This window comes from Phyllobates terribilis, unplaced genomic scaffold (assembly GCF_046119375.1).
Source record: "Phyllobates terribilis strain yellow unplaced genomic scaffold, ASM4611937v1 Scaffold_2__4_contigs__length_985480577, whole genome shotgun sequence".
Taxonomy (NCBI): domain Eukaryota; kingdom Metazoa; phylum Chordata; class Amphibia; order Anura; family Dendrobatidae; genus Phyllobates; species Phyllobates terribilis.
This window is the reverse complement of record NW_027362762.1, coordinates 444579661-444595037: the sequence shown is the minus strand read 5'-3', so window position 1 is coordinate 444595037 and position 15377 is coordinate 444579661. Positions and strand designations below refer to the sequence as shown.

General features: G+C 38.6%; 1 protein-coding gene across 3 annotated transcripts in view; it reads left to right on the top strand.

Annotated features, from left to right (window-relative positions):
• USP32 (ubiquitin specific peptidase 32) overlaps nt 1-13354 on the top strand; it is a 257900-nt gene extending 244546 nt beyond the window's left edge. For all 3 annotated transcript variants that reach the window (XM_073665478.1, XM_073665477.1, XM_073665479.1), the window contains 4 exons: nt 1512-1803; nt 3092-3513; nt 4741-4833; nt 6294-13354. In XM_073665478.1, the coding sequence (XP_073521579.1) occupies nt 1512-1803; nt 3092-3513; nt 4741-4833; nt 6294-6467 (981 nt within the window). In that variant the 3' untranslated portion in view covers nt 6468-13354. The remainder of the gene's footprint in view (nt 1-1511; nt 1804-3091; nt 3514-4740; nt 4834-6293) is intronic.
• The last annotated feature ends 2023 nt before the right edge of the window (nt 13355-15377 follow it).

Here is a 15377-nt window from a genome sequence, read left to right as displayed (position 1 = left end):
TGACTCTTTATAGTGTAATTTATGAGAGTTGTGAAACATTGCAAATTAAATGCACCACTCATTACCTATATGTGCATGCAAGAGTAAGACCTCTTTAGGGTATATTCACACAGGTTTTTTTTTAGAAGGATTTAGAAATGGACTTTACTGCAAAATCCACATTAAAAAATTGCTTCAAATACTTTTTGAATAAGCTTCCTATTGGTTTTACTGGGAAATGTTCAAAATAACGTGAAACCGCACTATCTGCACTAAAGTTGCTATCCAATTAATATCAGTCTGATACTTATTCAAAGAGTATTTGACTTGGTTTTTGTTGTGGAATTAGGAGCAGAATCTATTTCTAAATCCTTGTCAAAGAACTCTGTAAATATACCATGAGAGTGCTGATGGGTGAAGGTACGAGGCCTTTAAGTAGAATTTGCACCTATCAGAAATGTATGGTTCAATATGCCATAAATGTCACAGAAAGTAATACCCTTTTAATGTTTAGCATGCCTCCCGGATTGTGGCCCTTTGACCAAAAAAGTATGTGTACCCCTGCATTAGGGCTTATAAAGCAAAATGTGCCAGAATTCTGACATAATTTGTGCAAAAAAAAAGCCCGGTCTTTTCTGACGTGCATGATATTTATGATCTGTTCAAACACTTTTTAGAACTTCAATATCTGTCCAGCATCTCCTAACAGTGTGAACAGGTGCAAGCTGCTATGACTGCTTAATATTCTAACAAAATAAAAGGGCAGCACTCTGTAAGCGTTAAGATGTATGCAAACATTGAATATATGACATTTAGACTGCATTACTGATATAGAGTATACTTATAAAAATGAAGGTATTGGCCAATTAATATGCGCCCACCAGTCACAACAAGGCATATCTTTCTCTGATGAGACCATAAACCTAATATTTTTCATATATGCCTCTCCTAGTTGGTTAAAAGCCTACAAATTTAAAGGGCAGATAGGATCCATCACTAATTTAAAAATACTCTTTACAACTTGTCCAACTAGGGGTGTGGCTTATTGGAAAAGAGGAGTGGTTTAACATGCACTAATATTATGGTGCACATTTCTGGCACAAAGTATGCCATCTGATAGAACAAAGAAAAAATGCTGCCAGCTGACCTGAACCGGACCCTGTAATATGGGAGCACGGAAATCCATTCTGACCAAACGTATACATCAAAGTAGAAAAAAAGGGGTTCATTTCCAGCTCCTGCTATAATGGTGGACCTTATTGGAAAAAGGTTAAAACCATAATTTCACGTGGATTCCATAGATTTGACCGTATATAGCAGCTACCGTTTCAGACACTGTCCTGCGTCCTTTATCTGAGCTAAAACCACAGATTTATCAAACAGGATAAACCACTATGGTAAATCTGACACATTTTAAGACCGTCTAGACTAACTTTGCACAGTCTAATTAGACAGTTTTTCATAAATATGCCTCATTATGACTAAATTTTATTTTAGCAATTTCTTTCTTATTTTTTTTTTGCTTCTAATAGATCATCCACTTGAAGCGATTCCAGTTTGTGAACGGTCGCTGGATAAAGTCTCAAAAAATTGTCAAATTTCCCCGAGAGAAGTTTGACCCGAGTGCCTTTTTGGTACCTCGAGGCCCAGTACAGTTTCAGAAAAGGAAACCAGGACTTCAGTGCGATGATCAAGTGGAAAAACGCTCATCGCAGGGAGACCTGAAGAAACAGGAACTGGCCAACTTAAGTCATGCCGGAGATGCGGATGCTCATGGGAAAATTCAGCCTGTAATCAGTTCTTCCAATGCAAATCATAGTAAAGGTACAAAAAATAATTCTATAATAGCAAAAATGGGTAATACAGGTCAGATGGTTAACTGTTCTCTACTTGAGAGATCTTTATGTAGGACACAAATCCTTGCTTAAAGGGTAGTCCACTACTAGAACAGCCCGTTCTTAAATACTGCTTTTCCTCCTTATCAAGTAAAAATACTCTATACCTGCCTCCCGTACTGTCATGTTTCCATTAATGTCGGCTTTGGGTCTCCCGGGGCTCACGTTATATTGTCACACCACATGAGCCCTGCAGCCAATTAGCGGCCGCCATTGAGCTGCTATGTATTCAATCCCTTCAGACGAACCTTGGACGTCCAAAGGAAGGAAGAGCGCAGCAGGCCTTTACAAATATTTTGCTGCAATTCCATTTTTTCCATTGCATTTTTTGACACCACAACAGAAACTATTGGATCTCGCTATAATTCTGTTTGGTTCGTCGGACAGTATATCCAGCTATATTTGTTGTGGTAAGTGGAGACCTTGACACAAAATAAAGCACCCTTTTTAGTATACTTGATTAGGTTTGGGTTGTCTGTCTTTTGGTGCACTAATCATTAAAGGGTTATTCTCAGAATAGGGGCCAACTTGCTGATCGCTGTGGGGTCCCACAATTGGAACTTTCAGCAATCTTAAATACTGGGCTCTGAAATCTGTGAGCTGAGCTCCGCAGAGCCCCAACTTGAATGAAGCGGAGTTGCGTATTCTTGACCTCCTCTTCAGTCAGTGTCTATGGAATTAACAAAAGTAGCCGAGTGCTGTGCACAGTTTTGTCCAGCAGTCCCATAGATGGTGAATGGAGCGGAGGCCAAACATGCACATCTTCACTCCATTCAGCATGGGGCTCTGCATAGCCTAATTCCTGGGCTCCAAAACCCTGATCTTGGGGAGTCTTAGAGGAAAGACCCCCAGCGATCACAAAGTTATCCCTTATCCCATGGATACAAGATAAATTGCTATTTTGGGAATAATCTTTAAATCCTCGGGTTTTGGGTACAAAGTCTTAAGCCATCTCCTCTGTTAAACTATTGTTATCCATATTTAGCTGGAAAATAGATGGTTTTACAATCATCAGCTCTGCAGGCAGGTAACTTTTAATGTAACTGATCTTACTAAGTTTAACCAAATTTCTTCAAGCATATTCTGTACATTTCTTCATCACTTATACTGCAACTAAAACCCTAAAAGAATTGTGCTGAAGTTGTGAATTTAGTTTAGTTGGGGTTTTTGTTTGTCATTCTTATATATGCTAACTCATGATCACATCTTTGCTTCAGCATCTCCTTTACAAGGAAGGAAATCTTCTTCAAGCTCATCTAGTAAAAACAACAGCCCCAACAACAGCCCCCGAGCCCTGGGAAGGGGCAAAGGCCGCCTCCGCTTACCTCAGCTTGGAGGCAAAAAACTCTCAAGCAGTAAAGAAAACTTGGATCAAAGTAAAGACAATAGCTCAGATAATGAAGCAAGAGAGACTTTGGAACCGGTAGATTCTAATAAAGGACATGTTTTAGGTGGAAGCCAAACGGAGTTAGCTGCAAATCAGGACTCTCAGCCGGTTTTAACCAATGGACTGAATCATGAGCAGAACACATGCAACAACACTCAGCTCGATAACCACATAGGGGAAGAGGAGGATATCACTGACGACCAAAGAGAAGACGCCTGCTGTCAGCCTATCTATAACCTTTATGCAATCTCGGTAAGTGAAATCTATGTGAACATTAAGGTGACATCTATAAAATAGACTATTAGTAACAGACGTATTGCCAATAACAACCAACACTGCGGTGTAAAAATGAAAAAAAATATTCGCTAAGATTACATTTTTCCTTGTTGTAAAAGTGATCTCTTCATTAGAAGTATGGTAAGTTACATCCTGAATTGGTTTCCTTACTAAATCGTACAACAATGAGAGGATAGTATCTGCTGGTGCAGCTGCTGTAACTCTTCCTTTACATATGCTGTGAGAGGGGAGGAGGAGCTGATACTGGATGGTTTAGGCACTTGTTTGTCTATGAAAGTTTTATTGTATAGCTCTGACTGCAGAGCAATAGTGTCTGTCATAGTGTTTCATTCACATTGTGCTACTTTGTAGTATAAATATTGGGCACAGTATAGAATAAGTTAGATTTTATTTTTTTTAGTGTACTACAGTATTTTTTTTTACATACTGAAATCTAGATGTGGTTACTGTTTTTTTCCCATAAATCATTAGTACAAGTTAATGCATTTAAATTACTTTAATCCAAAAATCGAGCCTAATAGTCTGGCACTTTTTCCTAGCCATAAACTGAGATATAGTGTTGGTACACACAAGTGTATAAAAAAATCAGTCAATTTCATCCAGAAAAGTGGGGAGAATTATTTTCTCACTTATCTGTGTGCAACCCTTTTTTTTACAGCAGCTGCTATTACTCATTTTCAGGACCATTTGCAATGTCCTAGGTTACAGAATTGTAATGTATATGTAAAAATTGGATCCTAGACTTTTGTTCCATATGGCATCCAATTTTTCTTTTTACGCTCCCATAGACTTGAATGGGTGAGTCTCATCTGACTTACAGAAGAAACTAATGCATGCTGCGATTTTTTTCACACACAGATTCAGTCAGTGAAAATAATTGCTCACCTGCACTGCCCCATTGAATAACATTGGACCGAGTGTTGTCCATTTTTTTTCCAGACAGCACTCGAACCGAAAATATGGTCATATGAATGAGCCCCTAATGTGGATTTTTTTTTCTTGGCAGAAGACTGATCAAAGACCATTAGGATATTCCCATCATTATATCAATATGGTTTTGTGTTAGAATGTTATAAGCAATGCCATAAAATTATTTCCAAATGATAGCTGACAAAAAATATTGGATTTACGGTACGTGGAAAAAAAATTTGACTATTATCTATACATTATTGTTCTCTTTAGTGCCATTCAGGAATAATGGGTGGAGGTCATTACGTTACTTATGCCAAAAATCCTAATGAAAAATGGTACTGCTACAATGACAGCAGTTGTAAGGTAAGTTTTGGCCTTTCATTTCGTCGCCATAATTAATATCAAAATATCTAAATAGAACTTGATTTCTTTTTGACTAGTGAAGACATTGCGGTACAAAATAATGTAAAATGTTAAGCAAGTAGGAGGGAATGTACACTGAACTGTTTGGCCACACCATGGGTACATGGAGTGCTGGTGCTTGGTTTGAACAGTCATTTTGTGCTGACAGACTTCTTTTAAAGCACTGACACTATGTCACCACAGTCATACGCTGGGTTGCCAACCATCCAAAAAGTCCAAGACAGTTCGTAAATATAGGGCAACTTATGCAGATTATTTTTACTGTAATTATCATTTTACAGTTTACAGCGAATATAAATATAAATGAAAAAATGGAGTGCTGACTTCGTATACATAATAAATTTAGAAAAAGTTTATTAATCACATAGTTGGACTTTACAACAAGTAATTTTGGTATACAAACAAATAAAAAAAAAGATGAACATAAAGAAGAAATGATGTTCCACTGGGAGAAGATCTGGGCACAAAATTCTTAATTTAAATACATTATTCAAGATTCAAAGGATATGAGAAGAGAAAAGAGAGTTAATTGTATCCTGATAATCAAAGTCACTAATCTTGTGCTACCTATACATGTGTATATTTATCAAAACAAGCTAAGGAGGATATGGTGCAAGTGCATTCTGCAAGACTTCTGTCCTCTGCTACAACCTCACAATCAAGGATAATATCGCAGAAGGGTACATATATATATAAAGAAATCATGATTAGTAAAACTTACCCATATTATAATGCTACTGCTAGTGCAATCTCCCAGGGAACTGCCCCGATGCGCGTTTCGCTTTCTCAGGGGCATGCCTGTGATACGAAAAACCTGTAGTTTTAATAATCATGATTTATTTATATATATGTACCCTGCTAGCATATTATCCTTCATTGTGAGGTATTATCAGAGGATATGAGTCTTGCTAGATGCACTTGCACCTTATCCTCCTTCCCTTGTTTTGATAAATATACACATGTATAGGTAGCACAAGATTAGTGAATTTGATTACCAGGATACAATTAACTATCCTTTCTCCTCTCATGTCCCTTGAATCATGTATTTAAATTAAGCATTTCATGCCCATATCTTCTCTCAGTGGAACATCATTTCTTCTTTTTTATTATTTGTTTGTAGACCCAAATTCATTGTTGTAAGTCCAACTATGCGATTAATAAACTTTTTCCAAATGTTCCATCACGGTGGCTGTAATTTTGATGGGAAAAAGATTACTGCTTGTCTCAAAAAAAATCTCCTTAAAATCTGACAGATGTGTAAATTATTATAATACATAGTATGCAAATGTGAGCTTAAAATATTCATTAAATGTTGAAAAAAGTGTTATGTCATTCTGGAATGATTTTTTACTAAAACAACATTTTCATGACAATATGTAACAATCTTTACTCATCCACAGGAGCTACACCCTGATGAAATTGATACAGACTCTGCCTACATCTTATTCTACGAACAGCAAGGGGTGGACTATGCACAATTTCTGCCAAAGATTGACGGGAAAAAAATGGCAGACACTAGCAGCATGGATGAAGACTTTGAATCCGATTATAAAAAGTATTGTGTGCTGCAGTAACTATGGCTGTGCTTCCAATATGTCCAGCTGACGCGGTGGGGAAGGAGAAGTATATCAAAGGGACGAATAATGTTCTGGAGACGTAATTCTATCTGGTGTTGAGGTCACCAATGCATGTAGGGCCATTCAACAAAATAGACAGTAGATACAATGACATTGATTCTTTTAAATGTCCTTCTTTTTTTCTGTATGTTGTTAATATTTTATTTATTTTTAACCCAGTTTCTACTCTTCAAAAATGGGCCTAGGGCAAGCAAATTAGCAGTCATCGTCTCAGAACCTAAAGACTTTTTTTCAGTGCAATTTCAAAATTATTTAAATGTCAGGAGCTTTGGTGAAACACTGGTATTGACTTTCTTTATGATATTTAATAGTTTTTATGGAATCTCCAGGAATGATTGATTTGATTCTGGATATAAAATGCAGGAGCTATGTAATTTAAGTCCAGTTCCACTGATGGATCTCGGGGACTGAAGTTGTATGGAGTAGTTTGTTTCAGGTGATCGAACCATACAATCCAACCTACAGATATGTGATGCATATTGAAGTCTATGATCTAGGGTCGATGTTTCTTATTGCGGAGCCAGGCAATGCACCATGGGAAAAAGGTATGCAAGTTAGCTCTCCTCCAAGAAGAAGAAAGCTTCCTTCTCTATTGTCATGCACTGAAAGTACCTAACCATTGTCAATGTACAATGCTTTAAAAAGGACATGTCATTTGCTCAGCAAAAATGTATTTAAATACCTTGTGAAAATCCCAGCGCTGTCCTAATTCTGCTGCTCTTTTCCATTTTGTGATTCTCCACTCCATTACAGAGATATTCATATTTGTTGCTTTTGAAGTGCAGTATGTGTAATCTCTTCCAGTCCAACTGGGAGTTTCTTCAGAGTCTTTTTGGAGGGCGTGTTCTTTTGCCCCTCCCTCTTAGAGGCTGCCAATCACAGCTTGGCAGCTGATCTAGCAGTTCCAGACACTGCCGAGCTGTGATTGGCAGTGGCTGGGTGGGGAAGGTGAAAGCACCCGCCCCCAGAGAAGACTCTGCAGAAACTCCTAGTTAGACTGCAAGCAGAGATTTCACATACAGCTCTCCAAAAGCACCAAATGTGAATAATTCTGCAATAAAATGAGAAGAGAGAGGCAGAATCAGGGGAGTTCACAGATTTTAACAAGGTATTCAACTCAATTTTTTGGAGCAAGTGACATGTCTTCTTTAACACATGCCATATTACTTTAGGATATTTAGCCAAACCTGAGTCTTCTCAAAAAGTTAAAGATTATGTACACAATGTTATGTGTTGCTACATATAAATTAATTTGTGTACTACTTACAGTTGTCCTCGATAAAGGGATCTTAACTTGGAAAGCTTACAATTATATTGTCCTGTAAGAGGTTTTTGCTGTTGCCTTCTTTGGAGTTTTTTTTTTTGTTCTAGAAGCTAGTTGACCAAAATGGTGTGCTCCTTTCTTTGCAACCATTTGGCCTCCAGATACTATATTTACATACACTGAACTGTTTAACATAAGATCCATTATATGTTAAAGCATGTACGACAAATGGTGGAAATGTCAGAGAAATTCAAAATGTGAGTTCTTTTTCAATGTACTCCAAAAGAACATTTTTTTTTCCATTATTCAAACATGGGTAGCTCCCCATTAGGCCATGTGGTTATGCCAAATGACGACATACATTTTCAGCAAGCTAGGCCTGTCTAATTAAGGCGAAAGTTGGGAACAAGAATTACATTTTTGCCCTGTAAATCACACTATTAATTCACAACCCTCTGACTTTTTTAGTACTTTTTTACTTTTATTACACAATAATAAGTATACCAGTGGTTTTAGTGCTAGTGCTTTGTAAACATCAGAACTTGGATTTTAGCATTATTAAATATAATAAGATGATCACACTTTGACGATAGACACACCCTAGGGGGATATATAAGTAAAGTTGCATATAATAAAGGTAAAAGGATGATTAGGATTGCTTCCCTATTCCCTTTAGTGCTAGCCTTTTATGTTGTATATTACTCTACCTAAGCACAAATTACCGAAGTAGGAAAAAGTAACTCTTGAAGGAGACTTTTTACCTTTTATAGTGGAAAAGCATATTAAGAGTTTTTCCAGTATCCAGAGCACTTGGCGTTTTGACAAAGCCCTATTCATGTAAATAGAAAGTGACAGTGATGGCTGCCTCTTCTTTATTTTGAAGAGATTGCAGAGGACAAAACGCAACCAATAAAATTGTTGTTAAATGTTGTTATAAATAAAAATCGATATTTAAGATTTCCTTAAAGGAAAGGAATAGGAATTTATTTTCCAGATTGCCCTTATCACTGCAAGAGGCATCAAGGTGTCACTAATCGCAGTGTTCCCTTGTAGCAGGACATTTCAATAAAAATGATAAGTTGTATAGTTTCCTCCCCCTCTAGGTTACTCCTTCAGATAAAAAGATAGAACTGTCCTCCCGCAGTAGAAATTACAGGGAATGGAAGTTTTTTATTCTAGGGCAGAAGCAAGGCTAATTGAAATATGAAAATGCTTCTTACTGCAAAGAATTATGACCCTTTAATTATAAGGCCTTAATAAGTAAATTAGAATTTATATGCCTTTCCTGGTGGGAAATATGGACTTATGGCTCACGTCCCTTTCTAAGAAAATTGTAATGGAAAGATTAGAGTTGTAAACCCTCCTGGGTCACCTTGCATATGATGACCGTAATAGATATAATTGAGTGAAGTGGTCATTTTCAGTGTTTCTCAGGAATGTCTTTCTAGTTATCAGTGATTTATACACACACATTGCAGAGCATGACATGTTTTCATCCATTACTCATTAGCCCTGAATGGCGGCATTGTACAGCCCTTAATAGGTGCATTGTACTTCTGCTTACCAGAGTTTGACATCTTACAGAGATCCGGCTCTTTGTCTTAAGTGTTCAGTGACATTCTACAGTCAGTCTAATCGCTGCAAAAGAGCTCCTAATTCTGCTTTCATCCATATACAGACCATGAGTGATATCAGGCAGCCATGTACCCTGACATCATTGTCACCATCACACATACATACTCATCCTGAATTATTCATGTGTAAGCACAAGAAGAAACATGTGGACAGCACCTTATGTAAATATGCCAACATTAGTGCCATGCATTTCATCCTGAAGAGGGTTGACCATGAATAAAGAACTCGACTGAAGTTTAGCCGAATAGCATTGCGCTGCATAACCAACTCCCTAAAAGGGGCTGTCCAGGCGAAATGAAACGTCGCCCAGGTGACGGAATATGTAAAAAATAACAAACCTGTATCCAGCACGGGCCGCTCTGTGGTCTGCGCAGAGACGGGAAGTGGTGATGCCTGGCAGCAGCAGTCATGTGACTTTGAGTAGAGCATAATCCTTAAACATCCGATGATGTGCTGCTTAAGTCACCTGACCGCTGCAACCAATCACAGGGACATTGACATCACTGTTTCCTGTCTCTGTACAGACCAAAGAGCACCCTGTGCTGGAATCAGGTGGGTGCCGATAGGCGAGTATGTCTGAGTTTGTTATTTTTTACATATTCCATCTCTTGCTCAACGTTTTATTTTGCCTGGACAACCCCTCAGTGTTTACGGAATGTATGTATAACCGATACTGAAATCTATATCTGTGCCATCCATCATATTGGTCACATAAGATATTAAAGTATTGAGTAGCCAAATCCCAAGCTTAGGGAATCAATATTTAGTAATCTCAAATATGAGAAGATCGAGTAGGATAGATCGATTTCATACCTATGAGTGACACAGTAGTCGCCCCTTTAGATATCAAGTATAGAAACGAGAACAGGCTTATATGGTAATCGTTTAGTGTTAGGAAATTCTTCAAAATTAGTTCATAAAAAGGAATGTCCTATCTTTAAAATAGGATATCAATATAATATTGGTGGGGATTGGACTCTTGAAAACCCCCACTGTTAAGCTGTTTGAAGGGGTTGCAAAACTCAGCGGAGCTCTGCTCATTCTTCGTTGTTTGTATTGTTCTGTCTATCTGCATGCCTTACAATACAGGGTATTTCTGAATGGTCACATTCCCCTGAATGGGGCATTGCTGACTACCTTCATGTGATACTTATTAGTGGCTGTGCTGACATCGCAGCAAACTGAATGGGACAACACTGCAATACCCAGCAAGTCTACTGTTAACTGTAAAGTGTGCAGGTAAAGGAGGCAGTAACCATGGAAAACTCTGCTGTCTACCGAGTAGTGTAATCAGTAATACTGAGACAAGTGAGCTCGGCAGCCCCCTCAAATAGCTAATCGCTGTCTGACCAGTCATCAATATTATGATCCAAGAAAACCCCTTTAATAGTTGATCTTTGTGAAGTCACTGTGAAAAAGTTCTATCATACAGTCACCTAAACTGTGGTCCCCAAACTTCCAATTTGAGAAAAGATCATAGGGTGGGGTGATTATTTCCACCCATAGTAATTCTGTGGGTGCGTTGCACACAGAGATGCATGCGTGTGCACTGATGTGTAAACTAACAGTATACACCAGTCTACAACTCCATTCTAACAGAGTCTTGGGATTCAAGTACGTGTAAATTATTAAGCATTACAACTTTTACTCCATCCAGAGAATCCCATAAATATTGTTTTCTAGTTTTGTGATTGACGGCATATCGCTGGGATATGTAATCAGTGCAAATCTGAAGCTGACTAATGCTTACATTGCTCATTAAAGGGTGCCAATGCTTTCAGCTCTTTATCAAACCCCGGTGTCTACTATTGTGGCTCAGTCAGTCCCATTCAAGTGATTAAAGAAGTTGTCCACTACTATACATAATGCCCCCATCGATTTAAAGAGTGGAAAGAAGTGTTTTTGTAATTACCTTCTGTTGTCATTCTTGCCTGTGAGTGGCGCTATCGCTGACTGCTCACTAGGCATCATGTGACCCGCGCGCTTTCCCAATGAATGCAGAGGAGAGGGAAAGCGCGCGGTGGATGCTGGACTGTGACATGTGGTGAAACCCTGCCCGCAGGCCATCAATCACTGGGTCACACCTGGCTGCAGCCGCCACTTGATGTGACCTCAGCGGATGTCAGACGAGGCTGCAGCCGGGGGTCACATGATGCCTGATGAGTGGTCAGCGATAGCGCCACTTTCAGACAAGAAGGACAACGAAAGGTAATTACAAACACACTTCTTTCCACTCTTTAAATCCATGGGGACATTAAGTATAGTAGTGGACAACCTCTTTAAGTAGAACTGATTAAAATCCAAAAGGCCCCAGTACTTTAGCAGGCTTAAGTTGGTGGAAGTCTTAAACACCCTTTGATCACATATTGATTGCAAATCCTAATGATACACCTTCAATCACTATAAATGGAAAACCACTTAACTTTTTAAATTGGCTTTAAACAATGTAATTTAAAGGGGATTTATCACAATGAAAGACTTCGTTACATTTTACCACACGTTGTCCTACATAGATCAGTTTATACAATATGACCAATCTCTGTGCCAAATTAAAGTGTGTGCTTTACTACTTACTAAAATTGTGATGTCAAATATCTGAATTTATAGCTTTTGTGTCTAAAGGAGTCATGACTATGACGTCATGCTGCCCCTTGACAAATCGGGCTGAAAAGCACAGTAACATCTCAAACAAATCATTCTAGTGCACTCTGAAGTGGTTTGTGTCCTACAGTGGAAATATGCTCTTAAATGGGGTTGTCCAGAACTAAATGTGAGATTAGTGGTGGTCCGACACACGGCAACCCCCACCAATCAACTGAAATCTACTCTACTGGTACCGGGTGTCAGAACTCCACTGATTTCATATTAATGACCTGTTTGTATGATGGGTTATCAGTTGTTTAGCCCCACACAACCCCTTTAACTAATGTGGATTATCCTGCTGAAAGATTCCTTTTATGAAAACATTATATCATTCATATATCTAATCAACAATAGAGCCAATGTCTTAATACTTAATACATAAAAATTCTCCTATTCGATCCCAATGCGAATAACAAAGCACAGGGAATAGTCATTTTTTCACAAAAAAAGTCACTATTATACCCAGATCTTACTTAAAGCCCCGAAATATTGCTGTAATCTCATCCCGGGCACTTTGCCAAACACCTATATATTATCCAAGTTGCCAGATGACAGTGCCAGTGTGTATATTCTTACCTTCCGTCAGCACATTGTATCTGTATCAGTACATAAAAATCCCAAAGTTTTATTGTGCATATATTTATCAACTCCTACATGTGTAATCAGAATTTTATATACTAAGCGGTGTCAAATTTTGCATTGAGGATGCAGTACCTGGTCCACCATATTACTTCCCTGGAGTACTATAGGTTAGCGACATTGGTTGTGTGTCATGATTCACCGTTACCTTCCTAACATGCCTCCTCTCCCCCTATAATTTCTAATAGGATATGCCTGTATAACAAAATACAAAGTAAGCTTCTATATTTTCTTACATGGTTACAAAATGTGAACATACCACAGTTCGATTTGCTATGAACAAACTACAGTGGACAATACTGGTGATTGCTAGGTGATCATTATTTATGTTGGTAGCACCTTTAGGTTTTTTAATCTTATTTGTTCTTATACTTGGTTGTAATTATTATTTTTTTTAAATTATAAAATGAGCTGATAAATTAGCAGGACAATTATTAAATTAACCGTTAACTATGTTCAATTTGTAAATTCTTGTAATAAACTATTGACAATGCACTGACTTTAGAAAGATTTTTATGTACATATGCACTCTGTAAATAAGTGTTGATGTTATTGAAATAAGACATGTATAAAAGTATTGGTAATTGTACATGGAGTGACCCTGTTTATCTGTAACTATTATTCCAACAAATTAAAAACTGTGGATGCAGATCTTATTTTCTGAAGCTTAAAGTTTTTTTGTGTTTTGTCCGTTATTGGGCAAGGTCTGGGATAAATGAGATACTGAAGACCAGAGGGGGTGAACCTTTTTTTCTGCCAAGGGCCATTTGGATATTACCATCATTCGAGGGCCGTATAAAATGATCAACTTAAAAATTACCCTGTATAAATGTAAGGGGGTGACTGGAACGGTCATGCACCTCTCCCTCCTCTTCCCTCTGCGTGCACATGATAAGGTATTTTGTGTTTATCTGGTAAACATGTACATGACCTACTGACGGACATGTTAGTTACAGGGACAGTGTAGCTATAAGTATAGATAGGCTCTGGGTAGTGCAGAGGTGGGCACTTTAAGAGAAGAGACAGTTAAGCTAGGAAATACTTAAGGAATTGGGAGTTGCTTAGTGTGGGAGGAGCAGGACAGTGTGGACTGGGGGAAGTTCCTGTCTCAGGGCAGTTGTTGCAGGACTAGGGGAACAAGAGGAGACTATCGGTCGAGCAGCAGAGTACCGTCGGCCTATAAATCAGACAAAGGCTGTCCCATCATGTTTGGGACCTGTGGTCCAGAAAAGGTGGCAGTGAGGCTTCCTCCAAGAAGCGGAGGATTAGACGGGGATTAGCCCCGAGAAGGCTGTGCGGGACTCCCAAGGCTGCAAGTGTCTCAGCTATCTCAAGGATCAAAGCGGCAAGCTAAGAAAAGGGATAGCTTGAGGCGGACGGACAAACGGACGGTAAACTAAGAACATGTGCTGTCTAAAGAATTGTAACCCTGACAATGCAACTGTCCTTCCCTGTATGTTCTGCTACTTTGAATATGAAAGTAAAGTTTTATATAAAAAGGAGTGGAAGTCCTTTAGTGTGCAAGTGGCGGTGCCTGAAGAAAATGGATTGCAGATGGAACAGAACTACAAGCAGAGCGTAAGTGACACACATCACAAACACTACATGGAAAGATTGGGACTCTTGTCTTTGGGAGCGGGGGTGAAGGAGTACAGCATTCTCTCGCCATCACAGCCACCCTAGGTCCATTACATATATTTGGTCAAACATATAATTAACTCAACCCTAATGTGATGGCGGGAAATGCTTCTCTTTCTCTTGTCTCTTGCTACTCGCAACTCCTTTCCCAGTTTTGCGACAGTCTGAAGCACAGTGAACTTTGTTTTAAGTTTTTTAAATAACGCAGCAGTAAGTTATTCTGAACACAGATGTATAGACTGCATGTCTCCTCAAAGTGAGAAATTCATCACTGCTTACATAATGTTTATAGAACTCAAGCAGTGGGAGGTCTGCAGTATACATCACTTAGGAGACACTGACCACTGTATACATCACATAGGAGAGACAAAGACTGCTGTATATACATACCATGTAATCCTCCTCAAAGGCTGCACGAAAAATGTTAGTGCCACTGGCGTCCTTATCTCTGTCCCTGACCGCTGTCTAAACCACTGGGGACCAAACTGAAAAGCATTATGCGAAAAGACAAAGTCAAGGGATTTTTTGGTGTTCTATCCAAGAACCTCCTAATAGTAAGTATGCCTAGATCTTGTGGGAGCCGTGTATAGAGACTCTGAACATCTATGCTTGCTAAATGCTAGCCTTCTTCCCATTGAAAATCACGCATAACCTGTCAAAATTTGTTTTGTATCCGACAGGTAAGATGGCACACTTTCCAGCATTGCTCTCAGGAACGAATCCAGGTACCGAGACAAACGCTTGGTCACCAAATTGATTCCTGAGACAATAGTTTGACCCAGAGCTCTATCCAAAGATTTATGGACCTTGGGTAAAAAATACCAATATGGTTTTGCTGAATTTTTAGGCAGAAGTCGTTCTCCCATTCTTTTAAATTAGAAGTTACACCTTTTCAACAGCCGCGCAAAATGGATTAAAGCCTACCTAAATAGGTCTTAGTAGGATCCCTTTTAGCTTCTCATATACAGCCCTATCCCTTAGTTATCTATTACCTTCTTCTAAATAATATTCTCTTCTCTTCAGAACTA